The sequence below is a fragment of the Geotrypetes seraphini genome, chromosome 16, assembly GCF_902459505.1.
Source record: "Geotrypetes seraphini chromosome 16, aGeoSer1.1, whole genome shotgun sequence".
Taxonomy (NCBI): Eukaryota; Metazoa; Chordata; class Amphibia; order Gymnophiona; family Dermophiidae; genus Geotrypetes; species Geotrypetes seraphini.
The window spans coordinates 52,650,214-52,673,130 of NC_047099.1; the positions used below are offsets into that span (position 1 = coordinate 52,650,214).

Genomic DNA, 22,917 nt, shown 5'->3' on the forward strand with positions numbered 1-22,917 from the left:
TGAGATATATACCCGCTTGTAAGCTCCTATACCGGTCTGGAGAGTGCTAAAGGATTTCCTTTTTTTGTCTCCTATATCTAGCCACCCACTTTCCATTTAATGGTCTAAGGAACAGTTTATTTTTCTTTTTGTTTCTTTATTAGAGAGTGGTTTCCTATCAATTTTACTGGGGAGGGTGTTTCTACAAGTGTAATATTGCTTGTTATGTTATTGCAAGACATATAAATAAAATGTAAAAAAAAGAAAAGTGTTGAAACCCAGGGACTCTGTAAAAAGGCTAATGTGTTCCTGAAACACATTTGCTGTGAAATTAAAAAAAAAAAGGGGGCAGCTGTGACCCATATATTACTTCAGCTTATGGGCTAGGGAACAGGACAAACCTTTGTAGAAAAGTTTACGTGTTTCCCGTGGCCTAATTTAAAGGAAAGAAAAGAGGCAGTGGAAGAGGCAGGAAGGTTGACAATATTTTTTTTTTAATTCCTCATCAAGTTTCTTTAAATGTTCAACATCGCAACATCCTCTGATTCTCTTTGATGGTTTAGCTTCATTTGACTTGGAAATTTAAAAAAAAAAAGCAGCATAACAGGTAAAAACATTATAAATAGAATTCTTTTTAAAACCTGTAAAATGCAAAATATTATAAAGCAGGGCACAAACGAGTGTGAAGCTAAGTTACTTCACTATCTTTCACTCTCTCCCAGTCCAAAAAGGGGCATATTCCCTTATTTTCACATGGCAAAAGAGGACAACTTATGGCTGTAAGTCTTGCCTGATGACTCGTTTACAGTCCAAAAGAAAAAGGCGGAATACAGCTTGCTATCTCAGAGTACGACATATGCTCTGGGCAATGGTGTTTATCCTCTCATGTTCTGCTCTCTGTCTCTGGCACAGCAGTGTCCTTGCGAATCAGGGAGCTACCCAACCCCTCTAAAGAGAGGATACGTCATTGGTTTGGGTTCGTCCGGTTTCTGCAAGCTTGGGGATCCTCAAAGAAGTGTCCACCTTGCAGACTGGATGTTCAGTTAACCAAGAGGTCGTCATCTTCTTCCACTACAGATGATCTGTTGAAGAAGAAAAATATGTTCTCAGAGGTAACCGAGAGAGATTTCACCAGCTCTGGAGCAGCATCACTCAAGGGCATCATTCCTCATAAAAGACATATTAGTGTACAGGACAAAACAGGAGACAAACAACTCTGTAAAGTTAAATAAACTCAAAACTAAAGTAGTTTGGTTTGGTCTGACAGATAATTGTCCAAATTCAGTTTTTACACTATTATCCAAGTTTATTTAAAATTTGATAAACTGCTTAATAAGAATCTAAGCGGTGTACAAAAATAATATATATTATCTGGAAAGTCTATGAAGATCAAAGAAAACTAACATTTTGGGTATAATAATAGTTTAACAAATTATACGAGGGCGCACAACATATAATATGTTCATATTCAACTTCCATCAATACATGTGAACCTCCACCTTCCCTCTTATCGTACCCACCAAACCTATTAACTTCAATGACCGGTATATTCCTGAAAATAAAATATTACCTTCCTATTGTATATACTCGAATATTCATGTACATTCTTGTATATTCCTTGTACATTCTTGTATATTTCTATCAACTTCAATGACCTCTACATTCCTAAAATGTTAATTCCAATTATCTCATCGTTTGTAATTTTAATTAATTGCTGTGAACTGCCTAGAACTCTCTGGGTATGGCGGTATACAAAATAAAGTTATTATTATATAATGATTCAAACTGTTGTGTGATCGTGGCACCGAGGTACTCCCCTCTTCAAACCCAGCATGCACCCAAAAGGAGGGAGAAAAAACCTCAAACTAATGTAGCAGTATAGAACCAAAAGGTACAAATCAAAACTGCTTTTGATACTTTCACTGGCAAAAAACTCCCTCACAGAACAGTTCAGGTTTAGATAAGGGCAAAGTCACCCGGAGGCACGTTCAAGGACTTAGCTGACAAAAGACGACTTGAGCTCCAACGCTGTCACTTCTTCTCCAATCTTCCAATCTTAACTGCACAAGCCTCGAACACTTATAATTTCAAAGTGTGACTTTGGACAACTCTGGATTAGAATCTATTCTTATAATGATTCAAAATGTTGTGTGATCGTGGCACTGAGGTACATCTCTCTTCAAACCCAGCAAGCACCCAAAAAGAGGGAGAAAAAGCCTCAGACTAATGTAGCAGTATAGAACCAAAAGGTACAAATCAAAACTGCTTTGATACTTTCACTGGCAAAAAAACTCCCACACAGAACAGTTCAGGTTTAGAAAAGGGCAAAGTCACCCGGAGGCACGTTCAAGGACTTAGCTGACAAAAGACGACTTGAGCTCCAACGCTGTCACTTCTTCTCCAATCTTCCCAACAAGCGACCTCATTTCACCAATGTTTGGCTCGTCAGGGGAACAAACACTACAGCCTTGTTTGTTCCCCTGATGGGCCAAACGTTGGTGAAACAAGTTCGTGTTGGAGCTCAAGTCATCTTTTGTCAGCTAAGTCCTTGAACGTGCCTCCTGGTGTCTTTGCCCTTTTCTAAACCTGAGCTGTTCTGTGAGGGAGTTTTTTTGCCAGTGAAAGTATCAAAAGCAGTTTTGATTTGTACCTTTTGGTTCTATACTGCTACATTAGTCTGAGGCTTTTTCTCCCTCTTTTTGGGTGCTTGCTGGGTTTGAAGAGAGATGTACCTCAGTGCCACGATCACACAACATTTTTGAATCATTATAAGAAGAGATTCTAATCCAGAGTTGTCCAAAGTCACACTTTGAAATTATAAGTGTTCGAGGCTTGTGCAGTTAAGGCAGAGCTTACAGGGACAGTAGAGAATGACACGGGGACAAATTTTTCCCCATCCCAAGGGGAACTTATTTTCCTATACAATGCCGGCAAGTTCTTTTCCTGACCCTGCCCCAGTCCTGCAAGTTCCGTCCTCATCTGCACAAGCCTCAAACACTTTAAAATCATACATGTTCAAGGCTTGTGTAGTTAAGGCAGAGCTTACAGGAATGGAGCAGTCACACACATGCAACACACAGAAAAGCTCCTGGCACTGTTAATATTTTTGCTTGAAGCCCACGTACCGTTTACAGCAGCAGAACAGAGAGCATGCTGAGCTGCCAGTACCACGGAACTTGCCTGACTTGGGGCTGTCTTTGCACTCAGCGATGTAGGCATACAGGGCCGTCACCTGCTCATCCCCGGCGCTCTGGTGCTGGGGATAGGAGAAAAGGAATGACACGGGTTAAGGAGAGCAAGTGGAATGCAGGCTTAATAACCCCCAGAGGTGCCCATCACAGGACAATATGGAAGGAGACTCAGAAGGGATTCTACCAGGGGTGGGCAACCTAGATCCTCGAGGGCCACAACCCAGTCGGGTTTTCAGGATTTCCCCAATGAATATGCATGAGATTTATTTGCATTTACTGCCTCCAGTATATGCAAATAGATCTCATGCATATTCATTAGGAAAATCCTTAACATCCAACTGGGTTGCAGCCCTTGAGAACTGAGGTTGAATACCCCTGGAGTATAAAATGTTTATGGGAAGATACTTCTTAAGCCTCGGGGACCACCTAGCCAGTTAGGTTTTCAGGATATCCACACTGAATTTGCACAAACTTGATTTGCATACACTGTCTCCATTATATGCAAATTTATTTCATGCATATTCATTGTGGATATCCTGAAAATCTGACTGGCAAGGGGGTACTCCAGGACTGAGTTGAGAAACGTTGCTCTAGGGCTGCCAACAGGTCAGGTTTCCAGGATACCCACAACAAATACAAATGGATCGAATCAAGGCTCACGGGATTACCACTCAACTTTTTATGTCGTTGAATCCTAACAGACTTGGAGCTCCTGTAACCAAGAGAACCATCTTATGTAGCTGGCAGACTTTATCTCCTTTGCATATGCTTGGGCTGGGCCGACGCTCGAGCAGCCCATTTCATTCCACACCTATTGAGGACATCTGTAAGGCAGCCCACCTGATCCTCAATCCATACCTTCTCTTCCCATTACTGTTTAGAGAATCATTCCAGATGGGATAATTAGTTTGGGCAAGCTGTTCTTCAAAATTTGTGTCACAGTCTAAGACAGGGATCTCAAAGCCCCTCCTTGAGGGCCGCAATCCAGTCGGGTTTTCAGGATTTCCCCAATGAATATGCATTGAAAGCGGGACATGCACATAGATCTCATGCATATTCATTGGGGGAAATCCTGAAAACCCCACTGGATTCGGAGGGACTTTGGAGATCCCCTGCTCTAGATCGGGTGGGCAACTCCGGTCCTCGAGTGATGGAATCCAGTCGGGTTTTCAGGATTTCCCCAATGAATATGCATTGAAAGCAGTGCATGCACATAGATCTCCTGCATATTTATTGGGGGAAATCCTGAAAACCCCACTGGATTGCGGCCAATGAGAGAGAGATTTGCATACAACAAAAAGTAGGGATATGTTGAAAACCTGACTGGTTGGCTGTAAAGGGGGGGGGGGGGGCTACCCACGAGCACTGACCTTGATTTTTTCATACGAGCCGGTGATGAGGGCGATGAAGAGACTGAGGACCATATAGATGAAGAGACTGATAAAGGTGTACAGGTAAACCTGGCTGAAGAGCCACACCAGATAGTTGTTCTGCTGCATTTCCGAGAAGGTAGCGAACATGTCGTCGCCGTTGATGAGCGAGAAAAGGCACTCGGACACCATAGAGAGAGACCGGAACTGCGAGGGGGCGGAGAAGAGAGCAGTTACATCACTGAGCAGCAATGGGGGACGAGGGAACGAAAGATACCACCGAAGAGGAACAGGGCAGGACGTGGAGCCCTTCAAAAACAAGGCCTACCCCTCCAATGTCCCACAGACATGCAATATAGGGAACATGAGTTTTATTCCAAATTTGTACTTCACAGCCTCAATATTTCTTTTTTTTAACTGTTATTAAAACTTAATATTCTACTTATCACCACAAGAAGTCCTAGAGCAGATTACAAAAAAACAAAACAAAGCCCGTTTTGTCATTATTCACCCCCCACCTCCCTTTTGCTGCAGCACAGAGCGCTAAACGCTCCGACGCTCGTAGGCCCCAGACATAGCTCCGAGCTCAGGGAAAACGAGACAAGGTTCGTGCGGGGGCAGAGAGGTGCTAAAGCAGGAAGTGACACATCGTGTATCCTTCAAGCCCTGGTGGCTCACACGGAATCTGGCCATGGCATACAACGTGCGATTCACTGTTGTTATAGACCTAAAGGTTCCTCCCCATTCAATTCGAGCAGCTGAGTAAGATGGAGCCAGACCAAACAAAGTTTTGTAAAATAAACAATAAAATGCAAACAGTACTCTTGTCTGCATTGGAAGCCAATGAAGTTCCATATAAAAAACCGACACATGGTCAAATTTCTGCGAGAAAATAAGTCTTAACAGCTGTGCTTTGCACAGTTTGTAACTGTTTCATCGGAGTGGAAGAAACAGGAAGATAAGAAACAATGCAATAGTCCAGCATCCCCGATATCAGAGACCGGACTAATAAACAAAACTGAAATCTCTCAAAATAGTTAAGAACATATGGTAAGTTGCGCAACAGTTAAAAAGGATTTGCAAACCACGTTACTGATCTTATCGCTTGGCAGCTGGGATTCTGCAGGTCTGATCAGCCGAAAGCTTTTCCAGTACCTTGATGTGGTATGGCCCCAGCACGATCCAGCCACAGAAACAGTAGCCAAGATAGATGACAGCCACACAGCAGCAAAAACGGATCACATTGGGGAGGGCGACCCGCATCGTTACAATAAGAATCTGCAGGGGCAGACGGAACAGAGGGGAGGAGACAGGTTTATATATTTATTTGAAACACTTGCAGCCCGCATATCAACCATCTATGTGGATAACAACGATACATAGATGATAAAACAGAACATAGCAGATTACAAAAATAACAGCATACAATAAACAACTTACACATGTGCCTTAAAATAAAAAACTATCAAACAGAATAGTGAACGATGTATATCAACTAAATTCAAACAAGTTACTGCAACAGGTTGATAGTACTAGAAATAGCTATGTGGAGGAAAAGATCTCAGATTCACCACTTAGGAAACATGTATGTTTTCTCCCTAAAGCATTGTGGTGTTGGGTCTCTTTCTTTTTTTTTTTTAATATCTTTATTCCTTTTTACATTATACAAACAAGTGTACAATAAATCAAGTCATACTATACATTCTTCACTTGAAACTTTACAATCATCTTATACCATAAATTACCTCCCTCCCTCCCTTTCCAAATATTTTTGTAACTACTCATCCTAATGTCATAAAACCCACCCATCCACCCTCCCACCCTATACATACTAAATGGGGATAAATTCAATTATTTATTATAGTAATCAATTAATGGTCCCCACACATCTTTAAATTTCTTATAATATCCTCTCTTAATCGCCAATGTTTTTTCCATTTCTTACACATGTCACACCGAACTCCACCAGAAACAGTAATTCAACCCCCTGTAGTCTTTCCAATTGTATGTTATTTGTTGGATGGCAACTCCTGTTAAAATCATTAACAGCTTATTATTATTCGAGGAGATTTGACTTTTGGGTCTCTTTCATTGATCAAAAAAACCTCCACTTCACCATAATAGATGTCTTAAATATATAAAATCACTTATCTGCAGAAAAGAAAAATCACTTATGCAAAAAAGAATCGTTCTTAGCTTTGGCATTGGAGCACTCAAGCACTTTACCGGTGACAGGTCAAAAGCGCGCAAGACAATCGCGCGCGGACAAAATCGCGCAGACAACTCAGCGCAAAGACAATTGAGCGCAAGACAAGTAAGCGCAGACAATCCAGCGTAAGACATTTGAGCGCAAGACAATTGAGCGCAGCGACAACTCAGCGCAAGACAGCGCAAGATAACTCAGCGCAATGACAATTCAGCGCGCCACTAGAGGCCGCTTGCCCATCGAAGGACACGCGCACGTACAGCACGTGAACACATCATCACGTCAACGTGTGTTCAGTACGATTCCCTTGACTCTTTGCGTTTTCAACATAAATCACGTGAATGTGCGCAATTGTCTATGAACCCACTTTACCTGCTTCTTCAGCTGCAGATAAGTGATTTTTCTTTCCTGCATATTTGACCATTACCTATTGGTTTTTGGTAGGAGTTTCATTCTTAGATTTGATATAAAATAAGTTAAAAATTTTAAAAAAATATATATATATTTAAGACGTCTATTATGGTGAAGTGGAGGTTTTTTGGATCAATGAAAGAGACCCAACACCACAATGCTTTAGGGAGAAAACATACATGTTCCCTACGTGGTGAATCTGAGATCTTTTCCTCCACATAGGTGTTTCTAGTACTATCAACCTGTTGCAGTAACTTCCTTAAAATAAAAAGCCAAGCAATTACAAGATTACACTTTTATTCAAATGCGCTAACCAATTTAGAGCGCAGTAAATGCTAAGGCATCCATTAGATTCCTCTGGCCATCTTAGCATTTAGTGCACCTTAATAAAAAGGACCCCCCAGATTTGAAAAGGCAAGTCAAAAAAAAAAGAGGTTTTCAAACTTTTCCGAAATGCCAAAAAATCAGAGGTCGGACGGATAGAATCTGGAACCGGGTACTTGGTACACCGTTAACCTCCCACCCCCCGAGTCACAATCAGGGAAGGTCAGGTATCAAAGCAGTGGTACCAATTGCATTGTTCAAACTATCAAGCCTGGAGCAAGAAAAAAAACCCCAGGGACATAAGTTTTATTCCTAATTTGTAATTCACAGCCTCAATATTTATTTTTTAACTGTTATTAAAACTTAATAATCTACTTATCACTACAAGAGGTCCTAGAGCAGATTACAAAAAAAATATATATATATTTTTTAAAAAATTATTATCCCCCTGTTCATAGGAATTCTATGAATGTCGGAGAATTTAGCACTCTGGGCCTTGGCAAAAACCTCTTCCACAGTTTAGTTAAAAAAAAGGGGGGGGGGCGGGGTTTGAAAACTATAAAAGATAATCAGAATTCATATTCAATATAGCAAGATAATGAACAGCTAAAAAAAAAAGCCAAACAAACCCAGGCTTTACATATTTTGTTAAAGTCTAAATATTGCAGCTAAAAATGAATCATCAAAGGAAATAGATTCCAAGGGGAAGTTCCATCGGTGTCTGCAACTCAGCTCCAACCCTAGGCAAAGCTCTATGTAACCTTGAGCAAGTCACTGAGTGGGTAAAACTGTGCAAATGCACTTTTATTACATTTCCTGCTTCATATGGAGGTAAGGTTTGGAACTAGGAGCCTCCTTTTCAATTTTCAGATAACACAAATGCACACGGCTGCTTTCTCTGGGGATAATTTTCAGAGTGAAAGGATGCACAGGCCATGGAGTGCAAAAAGTGTGTGTGCTTTTCCCCATTGTGGACAGCTCTGAATAGATTCCTTTAATTTTACAGAGCCTTAATTTAACTCTTGAGGTGCCTGGCCTGTGGTGGGGCAGCATGTATGCATATGAGGGAACCTGGCACCGCTCTCTCCTCCACTGCATCTGTTCTTGTAACAATTAGAGTGTAAACAAAGTTACCCACATTGTACTTCTGGAAGAAACTGAGGTAACGAATAACTCCGACCCAGACCAGGAGGGTGGACGTGCCCAGCAGAATGCTGCAAACATCGTAGCTGGCGAGGTTCTGCAGAGACAAAAAGCAGAACAATCATGTAGCAGATGACAGAAGATAGGAAGCATTTGGGTCTACCCTGCCTGCCTATTTCCCTCTATTCTATCTGTGCAGTGTAGAGGTTAGGGCAGAGGTCCATCAGTGTAAGGGTTGAGGGTTTGATATCCGCTTTTGGTGTTTGTGGTTACTCTTTTCTTTACTCAATCAATGTGCAATTAAACTCTAGAATTTGTTGTCGGAGAATGTGGTGAAAGCAGGGTTAGCTTAGCAGGGTTTTAAAAAAGTTTGAATAACTTCCTAAAACAAAAGTCCACAGGTCATTATTAAGATGGCTTGGGGAAATCCACTGCTTATTTCTAGGATAAGCAGCATGAAATTTGTTTTGCTTGAGACCTGGGTTGGCCACTGTTAGAAACAAGATACTGGGCTTCATGTTTTAATGTGTATTGTGCTGATACTGTATTTTTCAAACTGTGCCATAATGTGTACTGTTATTTGAATATTTTTACAGCTGTAATTTGTCTTTTGCCTATGTCTTATTCTTGCTGTACAATGTCTTGGATGAATTTATTCAAAAGGTAAAAGCATCCTAACAAATAAATAAAAATTGTGATCCTAGATCTTTCTGGGTGATCTCTACCACCTGCTGGGAGACTTGAGAAATACTGAGTGGATGGGACTCCGCCAGAATTCCGTAGTTCTCTGTCTCCACCCACTTGCTGATACGGAATGCATAACCCATCCATCTAGGGAGGTCTGGAGGGACACTAAGGAAATAGAAATCATAATCCAATACCATTCTGGGTGACTGAGCTAATTTTATAACAATAAAATCTTATTTTTATGTCACTACTGGATGTACGTGGTGCCAAACAGTGGCGATAAGTATTCAGATCCTACACATCCCTATCCTGAAAGGCTTCCTAGTTTAAGTGGAGACTGATAACAGACTAGTTATGTTAGGAGGAAGCACAGCTAGTTGTACTACAGCCGAAAGTTTTGTCTCAGTCTCCACCTGCTGGTCAGGGTGAGCTATTACCCATCAGTGAATTGTGCCGGCCTGGAGAGGTGCTAAAGAAAGGGACCTGCCCAAGGTCAAGTGTTAGTGGGAGAAGTGGAATTTGAATCCTTGTTTCCCGGCCCACTGCTCTAATCTCTGGTCTAACCCCAAGTTCCCTCTAGCTTGGGCAGGGCCATGACTTAGGGACGGATGGGGGCAGCCCCCTGGGGTGGAAGTGCAAGCCTGGCCTGGTAGTTAATGAAAAGCTGGGAAAAATGTTGCTATCTTCTGACCTTCCAGGCTGGGGGATGAGGGTGAGAGATGAAACAACTGCAATGGCGCTTGCCTGCCCCAGGGACTAAAGCGCTTGGTTGAAGTGTTGTGTATGGGCCTACAGTACAGCTCAGTGAAACCCATCAAGTGCCCCTTGACCCAAATACTAACAATTCTTTTATTTCTGAAGCTTGACACCCCACCCTACCCCCACCCGATTTCTTTTAAACCATTTTGGAAGCATAGGGCTGGATTTTTGCCCCTCTCCCCTCAAATGATGCACAATTTAAAAACAAAACATCCCTTGCAACGATATATTTTAATTCCCCAGTACTCTTCCCCAAGTTTGCAAATATTTCAAGCAAGATAATGAAAGCCATGGCTTCACAAACTGATCAAAAATGAACCTCTGCAATTCTGGAAGGTCCCTAGTTTGTTTCCTTTTCTTGGGTCTCCCCACTCCTTGAACTGGTTGGGCATGCTGCCATGTCTACATTCAACCCCCACCCCATGAGGAAGGAAGTCATGGTCAATGCTTAAAGGTGACATCTAGGACCCACAATTAGAAGTGGGAGGAGGACTTCTCTACTTGAAAAGCCCACCCACAACCCCCCTTCCTCCGCCATTTGCCTGCAAGCATCCAAATCGCGATGCAATGAGGGCCCCTATGCACTTGAGATCTCACTCAGATGTGCCCACCCTCCGATGCCCCTCAGAATTAATTCCATTACTTCACCTTGGACTCTATCCCAATCTTCATCACGGTGCCTATCAGAGTCAGGAAATCACTGATGATAAGCAGAAGGTACCAGCCGTTGATGAACTCCATCCGCTCCCAGAGGGACACACCTTGATTGTAATGAGCCTGGAAGAAGCTGGCAAACTCCTGCAGGGAAGATTGAGTAAAAGCCACACACTGACAGATGCTGTTTATGTACCTGTGTAGTTTGTTGTCGATTTTAAGCTATTTTATGTTATAAAGATTATGGATTTTTGTTGTACACTGTCTAGAAGAGAAAGTTTTAAAACAAATAAAGACTTCAGATCACGGGCCAGCCAAAAATAGCAGCGGCAACGGGTTGACACTGTATTCTATAACACAGAGCTACAGCAAAGCAAGGAGCTTTGGATCTGTACAGGATTAATGGCCTTACCTTTGAAAAAGCATCACTTCCGGGTCACGGGGCCTGGAAGTGACATCAGAGGGAAACCCAACGTTGGCACGAGCAGCATATGCAAGAGAAGCCCCTCGTGCTGGCGAAGATTTACAGAGGTACGTGGGGGAAGGGAGAGAGCGAGTGTGGAGAGGGGGCTGGGAAGGAGCGGTGCGGCAGCTTAGCACAGCCAGCTCACTTGAGGCAACGTGATTTCCCCAAGATCAAATGGATTCAGTAACTGAGCCAGAATTAACAGGAGCTCAGCTCCATTCAATTTAATCGCCCAACTTCTCTTCCTCCCTCCCTATCAGCCTCACCACATATGAGATGACCTTTTTCATTTCTCCTCCATGCATACCACAATACTCACATGCTGTAAAACCAGACCCCGAAAGATAGAGCGACTGCAGAGAGCAAAGGATAAAATGCACACGATGATTACCAGGACATCAAAGACAAGACGCGAGTAGTTTTTACCTAGGGGGAAAAGGAACAAATACACACATAAAAAGAAAATAAAGCATAAGAAAAAAGTATTCCTTTGGTCCTCCTCCTAGTGCATGCAGAAATTATACAGAACACAAGAGCCCAGAGCACCTAAAGAGACTTAGACCCTCCCCCTTAGAGCCTGGCACCATGCAGGAGAGGATTAACAGTATGCATTGCAAAGGAGATGAGGATCAGACGGCAGGCGAAGTGGACTCTAAGACCAGTGGTTCCCAACCCTGTCCAGGCCAGTCGGGTTTTTAGGATAGCCCTAATGAATATGCATGAGAGAGATCTGCATATAGTGGAAGTGCCAGGCATGCAAATCTGCTCCATGCATATCCATTAGTGCTATCCCGAAAACCCGACTGGCCTGGCGGTACTCCAGGGTAGGGTTGGGAACCACTGCTCTACAATACATGGTGCTATATCAACTATAATGCCAGATGTGTAGAAAACAGAGAAGTTACAGCTCGGTGCTCTCCTTTGCTGCCCTCACCGTGCCCGTAGACGCTGGGGTCTTTACACTGCTTGATAGTTGCCTCGTTGTCCAGTCGGACCTTCACTTGACCGCTATGAGCTTTGTTGTCAAAGGTGATCTGCAGGAAAAGAAGAAGATGGAAGAGAAATGAGAAAATCAGGATTCTGGGACAGCAAAAATTAATGACAGTGTAATCAGTCTGTAGTTTATTTTGCTTGCTGGAGATGCTCTGTAAGTTCACAAAGAAAGTGTAAATTGTATTGTATAAAATAGTGTTCCACCGCGAATTTGCATTCTCCCTCATTTGCGGTCTGCTACGACCGCCTCTTCCTGTAGTAAAGTCGGGCTACACCAATCAGGAGCTGCGTGCCATAGCAGCTCCTGATTGGTGTAGCCCACCTTTACTACAGGAAGAGGCGGTCGGAGCAGACCACGAGTGATTTTCTTCACCCGCCGGCGCTCCAGCTGCCCTCTCCTGCCTCCCTTGCTTTTTGACAGGCGAAAAACCACACCTCGAACAGAACCCTTACGAATTTTGGGGGAATACTGTATACCAAAACATTAAGCACTACATGGGAATTTTATAACATATGATAAGCTTCCAATGTTAATACAAAAGCTAAACAGATGAAGCTATTAGCATATAATATAATTTTCATATATTAAATTCTGAAAAATGTAATATAATGTTATTCATTTATTCTAATAAACTGAACATAAATATAAACTACCCCCGAGAAAACCACCAAAAAGATTGATCATTGTCCACTGCAAGCACAATAATAATTAAACTAATATATCTTGATAAGTCCCAATCAAGTATCTTCAAAAAAGTCCCGTGAAATATTTCTGTCAATAACTGGTTCACTGAGATCTTCTTTGTCCACAAATAAAACCTATCCCTTTTACAAACGCATAATGCGGGTTTTTGTAAAAAAAGGGGCTAGAACAGGTACAAGTGGATCGATTTTTCACTCCGTCAAAAATGACAAAGACTAGGGGACACTCGATGAAGCTACAGGGAAATACTTTTAAAACCAATAGGAGGAAATTTTTTTTTCACTCAGAGAATAGTTAAGCTCTGGAATGCGTTGCCAGAGGATGTGGTAAAAGCGGATAGCGTAGCTGGTTTTAAGAAAGGTTTGGACAAGTTCCTGGAGGAAAAGTCCATAGTCTGTTATTGAGAAAGACATGGGGAAGCCACTGCTTGCCCTGGATCAGTAGCATGGAATGTTGCTACTTTTTGAGATTGTAGAATCTTGTTACTCTCTGGGATTCCGGAATTTTGCTATTCTTTGAGATTCTGCATGGAATATTGCTACTCTGAGATTCTAGAATCTTGTTACTCTCTGGGATTCCGGAATTTTGATATTCTTTGAGATTCTACATGGAATGTTGCTACTCTTTGGGATTCTAGAATCTTGTTACTATTTGGGATTACGGAATCTTGTTATTCTTTGAGATTCTGTTTGGAATGTTGCTACGGGTTTTGGCCACCATGAGAACGGGCTACTGGGCTTGACCCAGTAAGGCTATTCTTATGTCTTGGTCACCACCAGACTGTGTTTCGCTGAAAGCGTCCTCAGGAGTCAAGACTGCACACGGTTCGTTAGGCTGAATACCTTTCTTCCAACAATATTTATTCTACATAACTAGCATGAGTGGGAAAATTCTCCTTCTTAAAAGCCTTCTCCTGATCATTCATCAAGGTGATTCCAGAATGGACAAGGTTGAATGGTTCCAGAAGTACAGGGAAGAGAAGGGAAGCGGCATATGAAGCCAGAAGGAGGAGGGGGCGGAGAAGGGGCGCCTCTCACCCTTGCTATGCCACCGACTGTAACCCAATAGAGATCAAATTAAATTGAGACAAAATCCCTCCTGACTTAGCACCTTTTAGAAGAGGATTTCCTCAAAACCAGTCTCAAACTTTTTAACTCCCATTCCCTTCAAGTTTTTTCTCATTGTCACCTTTCGGGTTAAACCAAGGGTAGAAAAATGACACAGAAACATGCTGACCCAACACTTCATAGATCCAAGCAATAAAGAGAAGTGGAAGGCCAGAAGTCGCCCAATGGTTCAGGAGGAACGGCCTTGACCTTCCTACCCCCTCACTGCATATGTCACCCCTGACCTGCTGTCAAGCACGCACGCCTTGGCTGGAGTGGTGGGGATGGAGAAGCTCAGACAAGCTTGGGAAAAGAGCACGCACGAGAGCAGCGCGGTCACCTTACTCACGGTGATGGTGAAAGTGTAACAGTCCGGTATCTCGTTATTGATGATGGTCTGGATATTGATCGCCTTCAGTTTGAACTGGATGGTGACGTTGATGAGTCTGTGTAAAGAGATAAGGGGAGGAAAGGTGTCAGAGAGACTTCCGTTTTATAGGCTGCAGGAGAGGATAACTTACATATGGACATCTGGAACACATCTCTAGGCCGTACAGAAGGCCTTACGAAAACAGTGCCATAGGCCGGCAGGTCAATCTGATCACCCAAATTTCAAAACACAGGGAAGAATAAAAGAGACTCGAGTTAACAAAAACCCAGAAGTTTTGCTTACTTGTGAAACTTAAGTGTGAAATTCTTGTAATTGTAGGCGTTATCATCCATCAGTGGAGGGATCTGCTCCATCGGATCTACTCCTACACAGTCTGTGGGAACAGGGGAACACCTTATTTGATAGGCAGTATATCAAAGAAAAGTGAACTAGGTATGAACAATTATTAGCAGTGTGATATCACAATGAAAATTATCTGAACAGTGCTGTCGAGAAGCATTTATCGGGGCAGCCCACTCACCTTCGATGACCTCGGGATCGATGTTAAAAGTGTCATTTGCCGGGTCGATACTCCCCTTCCGGTAATAGTGCTGGCACAACACCAGGGCTGATTGGTTCTTGCCCCGAGGGTGGACATAGGCATATCGTCCTATTGTCTCATTGGGAAGCTCCAAGTACTGCAGGGGGGAGAGAAAAAAATTCAGCAGGGGATCAGGACAGGTAGGACATAGTGCATTCTGTTCAGCACATGCCAGAGAAGCCTGCAGTATCACACCCAATGATCCAGCTTGAGCAAAATCAAATGTCAGAGGTCCGCCTAATGTGCGACGGCAGCCAAAAAAGCAAACAGGATGCTAGGAATTATTAAAAAAGGGATGGTTAACAAGACTAAGAATGTTATAATGCCCCTGTATCGCTCCATGGTGTGACCTCATCTGGAGTATTGCGTTCAATTCTGGTCTCCTTATCTCAAGGAGGATATAGTGGCGCTAGAAAATGTTCAAAGTAGAGCGACCAAGATGGTAAAAGGGATGGAACTTCTCTCGTATGAGGAAAGACTAAAAAGGTTAGGGCTCTTCAGCTTTGAAAAAGAGACGACTGAGGGGAGATAGGACCGAAGTCTACAAAATCCTGAGTGGAGTAGAACGGGTACTAGTGGATTGATTTTTCACTCCGTCAAAAATTATAAAGACTAGGGGACACTTGATGAAGTTACAGGGAAATACTTTTAAAACCAACAGGCGGAAATTTTTTTTGCACTCAGAGAATAGTTAAGCTCTGGAACACTTTGCCAGAGGATGAGGTAAGAGCAGATAGCTTAGCTGTTTTTAAGAAAGGTTTGGACAAATTCCTCTGGAAGAAAGGTCCAGAGTCAATTATTGAGAAAGACATGGACGAAGCCACTGCTTGCCCTGGATCGGTAGCACGGAATGTTGCTACTCTGGGGATTCCATGTGGAATGTTGATACTCTTTGGGGTTCCGGAATCTCACTCACTCATTGAGATTCTGGAATGTTGCTACTCTGGGGATTCCATGTGGAATGTTGATACTCTTTGGGGTTCCGGAATCTCACTCACTCATTGAGATTCTGGAATGTTGCTACTCTTTGGGTTTTGGCCAGGTACTAGGAACCTGGATTGGCCATGATGAGAACAGGTTACTAGGCTTGGTCTGATCCAGTAAGGCTATTCTTATATTCTTACACATAGAGACATCTATGTACCTTCATGCACTAAATGACAAATAAATGCCTTCCTTCTCTACTAATCAAGGCAACTAGTTATAAAATGACCCCCGAGTCCTTGAGGAGTGACTTAATCTCCCTACATTCAGGCTCATCTAACTAAGCTGTTCGAGACAGGGACACTGCAACCACATGAATCGTCTTGTCTGGCACTATAGTATTTGCTGATGGAGTGTGAGCAATCTATTTCACTTTCTCAGGATCTGTTGAAACAGTGTTGTCTTATCGTCTCTTGCTCACCTGATTCACAGCATAATTAATGTAGTCATAAAAATCACTCTGGGTGTACACGGCGTATGTGTCATCAGACCCGTCGGCGTAGTCTTTCAGGAAGAGATGCCGGAAGGCTATCGTGTTTTCTTCTTTGAACGTCACGACCATCTGGTTACTGAGCCCAAAGAGTATGAGCTACGGCAAGAGAAGGGAGGGAGAGGTAGGTCAGTCACACATCTGGACATGAAAGAACAGGAGATGACGCTGGAGAGGAAAAGGGAGACCTATCTGCCCTCGGCACAGACTTCCTCCGGCCAACCTCCAAGACGAGCACAGGCCTGCCATTTTCCACAGGATAACTTTTAACATCTCTCCATACAAAGTATTACTCAGGTATTTATTAATAAATTTATATACCGCATACAACTATACCGTTTCCATAAAATCTTGTTTCCCTACGATTATCACATATAATATAGATATGTCTAAACAACAGCGTTAATCGTCCCCGTTATAAACAGGGATAGAGCACAAATTCAATCAGCTGCTGTCCTGTTTCTTTTTCCTAATTCTGAATTTGTAATTGGCCAATTTTTTCCTCTTTTAGCTCTCTCTCTCTTTGTATTTTAAGCTTGCTTTTATTGTAAACTGCCAAGAAGGTACTACCACAGGTGGAATATCAAGTATCAAATTAACTATAACTGGGTGCCTGTTTGCGACACACCCTGAAGTTGGAAAACACAAGTTATCAAGTCCAACTCAATCCAAACCCAGCCTACGTTCTTCCCATCCTCCTTATAACTTACAAAAATAATCTCTTATACACACACTTCCATCCATTCATCAACATAATCTTGGCTCCCCCTTTCTGATGTTTGTTTAGCTCTCTCAAGCTTCCATGATTCACTAACACACATATAATCCTAACACCACCCACTAAATCTACTACTTTCTCCCCCAGAAATTCCCCCCTCCCCCTATAGGATAACCAGGACTTACCTGAATGGTAAGTATGAGAATTTTGATGACTTGCAAAACTAGCTTGTAGGGTTTCCTGCCCTTGGCTCGGAATTTATCGCAGGGGCTCATGAAGAAATACTTGAGTCTCCTGCGTAGCACTTCCTCCTGGGGGGTCTGGAGTCCTCGTGTTTTGTGGCAACCTCCATCCTGAGATCCATAGTTGTTCACCGAAGTCAGCAGCCGTTCCTTCTCTGTAAAAACAGCAAAAGAGCATGCACTGCCCCTGTCAATGCAGTCAATCTCGCTTATGATCCTAGGAAGAAGAATTCTAATTTTGTTTCCTTTAGTCCCTCCAGACTGGTTTAGAACCCAAGCGTTTCTGGACTGGTCTGAAAGGATAATAAGGAAATTAGATCTTACCTGCTAATTTTCTTTCCTTTAGTCCCTCCAGACTGGTCCAGAACCTGTGCATTTCTGCATTGGTCTGTCGGAGTACTAAGGAATTTCACCTGTTCCTCAAACCTATCTATATAGGTTGCAATCACACAGAGGTGTTCTAATGACATGAAAACAAAAGAGCTGACCAAAGGGGCCAGCTCCCAGGGGAGTCTGAATATGTCTCTTGCCTACGTTTGGTTTAATTCTCACTGTACACCATTTCAGGTGAACTTCTAAAGGCAGTAAATCAATCCAAAATACTACAAATAAATAAATCCCGTTAGAAAAGGTCTTTCCGCTGTAACTGCGAGAGCACTCCTGGGGTAATTCTGCACTGCTGCACATAGCAGAATTTGCACAGAACCCTGCAGCCTGCTTTTGCAGGACAAATATTCCCTTTCCAGCTGCCTCCCCTCCCTCCCAGCACACTTAGGGTCCAGAACGGCAGAGGAGGAACTGCACAGCCGCAAGTCCGGCTGCTTCTTCCTCTGCCACCTTGGTCCCTGGCGGTTCCTTTAAGCCATGTGGCTGTACAGAGGCCCACGAAGCGTAAAGGAACAGCAGGGCCTAGGATGGCAGAGGAGCAAGAAGCAGCTGTGCATCTCCTCCTTTTGCTGGCAAGGAGTGGGGGCTGCTGGAAAAGGTCAATAAGGTGTGTGTAAGAACATAAGAAATGCCGCTACTGGGTCAGGCCCGTGGTCCATCGTGCCCAGTAGTCCACTCATGCGGCAACCCTCTGTTCAAAGACCAGCGCCCTAACTGAAACTAGCCCTACCTGCGTACGTTCCGGTTCAGTAGGTGCTTGTCTAACTTTGTCTTGAATCCCTGGAGGGTGTTTTCCCCTATGACAGGCTCCGGAAGAGCGTTTGAGGTCTGTAGGAAGATGCATGGGAAACTCTGGGGATGGTAGTGGTGGGAGGGGGGTTATTTCATGCCAAGAGGGAGTTGCCAGCACTTACAATGAGGGAATTTTGTGCATTAAGATGCAAAATTCTGCAAACTCTATATATCTGAGAAGAGCTAAACACCAGTGGAGAGAAAAGAGGTGATGGGTTGTCCTATCCAAACTTTGAATGTTGGGTCTCATGGCTCTCTATGAACCTACTTTCATACTGATGCCCAAGTAAAGTAAACAGCTCTGGGCTAAATGCCGTCACTGAGATTCTTTATTTTTGATCATGTGAAATGAGGCATCCCTCTCGCCTTATGATCAAGTTTTGGGGGGGGGGAAAAAAAAGAAGTCTTCTAGAGGGGTGCTGAAAAGTTCTCAGCCCAACCAAGAAGAGAACGAGGTGGCTATGGTTCAATCAACGATCAGAAACAATGTCAAAACACAGAATTTTTCTTCTGCAAATTGGCACTTAACGAAACAAGATCACACTCTTTTCAGCTACTGTGGCAAAATAACGCTCAGAGTGTAGGAAGTCGGTTGGTTGGGCTGAGAACTTTTCAGCACGCTTCTGTATGTGTATATATTGCTACAGGACAGCAGTTTCCCTGTTTACTGTCATTTCCTTTTAAAAGGGGGAACAAACTGCTGCTTGCCACACATGATCTGTGATTTTATCCCAGCCCTAAGACCCTGCTGCTTCATAAGCAGATCTGGATGAATTCTGGGATGTACCGTATTTTTCGCTTCATAAGACACACTTTTTTTCTGTCCAAAATTGGGTAGAAATTTCGGTGCATCTTATGAAGCAAAGGTAACTTTTTAAAATACCCCCACCCACCCCGTCGTACCTTTTTAAAATGTCCCACTCGTTGGGGGTACGCAGGCTGACTGCCGCCCGCGCCACTGTTCCCCACCCTCCTGCCCGCCGCTGCTCCCCACCACTGCGCTGCAACTCCAAGAAAGGAAGGGCCAGCAGACAGCGATTGCACATTGCCGGCCCAAAAGCCTTCCCCCAACGTCAGTTCTGACGTCGGGGAAGGCTTGTGGGCCAGCAACGTGCAATTGCTGCACGCTGGCCCTTCCCTTCCCTTTCTGGAGTTGCGAATCGGCGGTTGGAAGGCAGGCTTTGGCGCGGGAGGACGAAGGACAAAAGCTGGAAGGCAGTGAGGAGGAGGGGGCACGAACTTGGGACATGGGAGGGAGGACAAAGGGCAAAGGCTGGAAGACAGTGAGGTGGAGGGGGCACGAACTTGGGACATGGGAGGGAGGGAATAGAAAGGGACAATTGTTGGGCCTGAGTGAAGAAAGAAAGGAAGGAGACTCATGAAATCACCAGACAAGAAAGGTAGGAAAAATGATTTTATTTTCAATTTAGTGATCAAAATGTGTCAGTTTTGAGAATTTATATCTGCTGTGTGTATATGAAAAATTAAAGAAACAGCCTGGCAGGGAAGGGGGAGACAAGGTGCAGAGCCTGGTATATATTAGTACACAATTTGGTTCAGAATGGTTTTTTTTCTTGTTTTCCTACTCTAAATCTAGGGTGCGTCTTATCAGGGATCTCAAAGTTCCTCCTTGAGGGCCATAATCCAGTCGGGTTTTCAGGATTTCCCCAATGAATATGCATGAGATCTATGTGCATGCACTGCTTTCAACGCATATTCATTGGGGAAATCCTGAAAACCCGACTGGATTGCGCCCCTCAAGGAGGAACTTTGAGATCCCTAGTCTTATGTTGTAGTACGTCTTATGGAGTGAAAAATACTTGCTTGCAAGTAACCTTTGTTTTTGTACACAGTTGCCTGCAAGACAAATCCCACAATTGAACAGAAGAAGAGAACCAAGAAATATTAAAACCTCACGAAAACAAAAAACAAAAAACACCAACTTGATCCAGTAATCACCATTCTCATCTGATAGCATCACATATTGTGTAAGGAATAATTATGGGCATCTGTAATCCTTCATTTGGTCATAGGGCCTGCCTGGTTAAATTGTGATTTAATGCTCACTCAACCAGTTCGAGCTTGTCTGCTCTGCCCTGCCAGGGATCCCTTCACCAGAGGCCAATCTCTGGCCCCCACCAAGTCATAGCAAATGTATTTATCCAACCTGGTAGACAGCTCGTGTCTCTGTAAACCCATTAGTCAGCCCTTTTTCGATTTATTCCTGGTTTTATTCATTATACTGCTTTGGGCAACTCCTCCAGGCTGGGAAAGCAGTATAGAAAGGAATCAGACTGGGACTGACTGGTCTTCACCCAGGGCTTAGCCACAGAAGTTAGAATAGTGTTTCAATTGAGACATAAGATAAAAATGGACCAGATGGGTTCCTCCCCCCCCCCCCCCTTCTTCAGCACCAGCCTAAGGAAAAAATTATGTAGAACCTTTTGCCTGCCTTTACCATCCATGACAGCTCACCCTGTGCCCCCCACACTGGCAGCCAGCCAGATAACCAACCAGATCCACCCAATGCACAGACCTCGCTCCCTTTCCCCGTCATCTACAGCCCCCAACAGCTCACCCACTACCAAAGGCAGCCCTCTTCCATCAGCTCTCCCCAATCTAACAGGCCATTACTGTATTTTTAATCCAGAGATATTTGGGAGTGTGTGGCGCAGTGGTGAGGGTTACAGCCTTAGCACCCTGAGGTTGTGGGTTCAAATCCCTCGCTGCTCCTTATGACCCTGGGCAAGTCACTTAATCCCCTCATTGCCCCAGGTACACTAGATAAAAGAGTTTGAGCCCACTGGGACACATAGGGAAATATGATAAAAGTACCTGAATGTAAACCACTTAGGATAGAAGTGGTATATAAATCAATAAATAACAAATATCCCCCCCCTCCACCCAGCCAGCAAACAGCTCCCCCTCAACATACCATGGTACACAGCTCATTCTCTTGGTTGTCTCCACATCCCCCCCCCCCCCCAAGATATCCAGATCTCTCTTCCTCACCCCCTCCAGACAGACCACATGCCTTCTTCACCTCATCTCCCCCCCCAGCCAATTCCATCTCGCCCCCTCCTAATGCGACTCACCCGAGGGCTCCTGCGCGCTGCACCCGAGGCTTCGGCTCCCCCCGCCCGAGGCCATGTCCTGCGAATGCGGCGGCAGCCCCAGCGAGCCCCTCACGTGACCTCCGCAGCCCGACCCCGCCCATCGCCCGTCACGTGGCCTCCCGGCCAACCCGGAAGAGCGTGTCCTTGCGTGAGCTCCGGGCAGGGTCTAGACTAGAGAAACAGAAACGACCACGTGCGCGCGCAATCCCCGTCCCCCAAACAGCGAAAGAGCAGGGGGGGCAGACCTTTGGTTCTTCCCCCCCCCCCTGCAAAACTGCAAAGTTGAAGCCACTCCAAAAAGCACATGGATTCGGATCGTTTTTGCAGTGGAAGACCATTGCCCCGCCCCCTCCTCCTTTGCTCAGCTGCGATTTTCCCTCCATTCCCTCTACACACCTCAGTCACTAATCAAGAAACACTGGGGGTCTTTTACTAAAGATCAGAACACAGGGACCAGGTTTATTCCTATGGGGCCTGCTGCAGATGACATGAGCTCATCTTTAGGATCTTAGCTCACACCTTTTTATTACTAAGTCAAGGTAGAGAATGACAGAGGAACTCATTTTCCCATCCCTGCAAACTCTGTCATCTGCACAAGCCTCAAATACTTTAAAATCATAAATGTTTAAGGCTTGTGCGGTTAAGGCAGAGCTTAAACAAATTAGACAGGGCCAGCGACAAAACTTGCGGGGACGGGATGGGGAAAAATTTGTCGCTGTGTCATTCTCTAAAGTCAAAGTGCCTTAACATTCAGGGATGCTGGGTATTTCCCTGTTCCTACAGCAATCACAACCTAAGGGCCCCTTTTAGAGAATGACACGGTGACAAAATTCATCACCGTTCCCGTCCCCGCGGATAACTGCGGGAAACCATGTTCACGTCATTCTTTAAGGAGAGAGGGAAGAATCAGAGTATGAATGGCCACAACCACTGACCCGCAAGCTTTGCTCTGCAGAATGCTGGTGTAGAAGGAATGAGGTTGAAATAGACATTAGAAAATGACATGGGATTATTTCCCGCGGTTATCCGCGGGGACGAGAACGGTGATGAATTTTGTCACCGTGTCATTCTCTAGCCCCTTTTACAAAGCCATGGTAGCGATTCCAAGTGCAGCAAACACAACAAAGCCCGTTCAATTTCTTTGAGCTTTGTCACTTTTGCCACACTGGGAATCGCTACCACAGCTTTGTTAAAGGGACCCTAAGTTTGTATCCTAGCTTGGCAA

General features: G+C 44.1%; 1 protein-coding gene across 3 annotated transcripts; it reads right to left on the reverse strand.

Moving 5' to 3' along the window:
- Positions 1 to 452: 452 nt before the first annotated feature.
- Positions 453 to 21,827, reverse strand: MCOLN1 (mucolipin 1). 3 transcript variants are annotated; one of them, XM_033925208.1, is made up of 14 exons: positions 21,672 to 21,827; positions 17,341 to 17,552; positions 16,369 to 16,536; positions 14,904 to 15,060; positions 14,666 to 14,756; positions 14,342 to 14,438; positions 12,125 to 12,224; positions 11,510 to 11,616; positions 10,719 to 10,868; positions 8,620 to 8,721; positions 5,696 to 5,818; positions 4,541 to 4,747; positions 3,105 to 3,235; positions 453 to 1,061 (listed from the first exon to the last, which is right to left on the reverse strand). In XM_033925208.1, exons 1-14 carry the CDS (start codon positions 21,724 to 21,726, stop codon positions 1,019 to 1,021), a joined length of 1,743 nt encoding a protein of 580 aa, XP_033781099.1. In that variant the 5' UTR covers positions 21,727 to 21,827; the 3' UTR covers positions 453 to 1,018. The 3 variants fall into 3 exon arrangements, with proteins under 3 accessions (XP_033781099.1, XP_033781098.1, XP_033781100.1); XM_033925207.1 differs by having other exon boundaries at positions 14,333 to 14,438; XM_033925209.1 differs by lacking the exon at positions 5,696 to 5,818 and having other exon boundaries at positions 14,333 to 14,438.
- Positions 21,828 to 22,917: the final 1,090 nt, after the last annotated feature.

Coding starts and splice junctions, on each gene's coding strand:
- MCOLN1 (XM_033925207.1), bottom strand. CDS start 21,726: ATGGCCTCGGGCGGGGGGAGCCGAAGCCTCGGGTGCAGCGCGCAGGAG. Junction 14,757..14,903: donor CGATCCCGAGGTCATCGAAG/GTGAGTGGGCTG, acceptor CTGTTCCCACAG/ACTGTGTAGGAGTAGATCCG. Junction 11,617..12,124: donor CCCCAGCGTCTACGGGCACG/GTGAGGGCAGCA, acceptor TTTTCCCCCTAG/GTAAAAACTACTCGCGTCTT.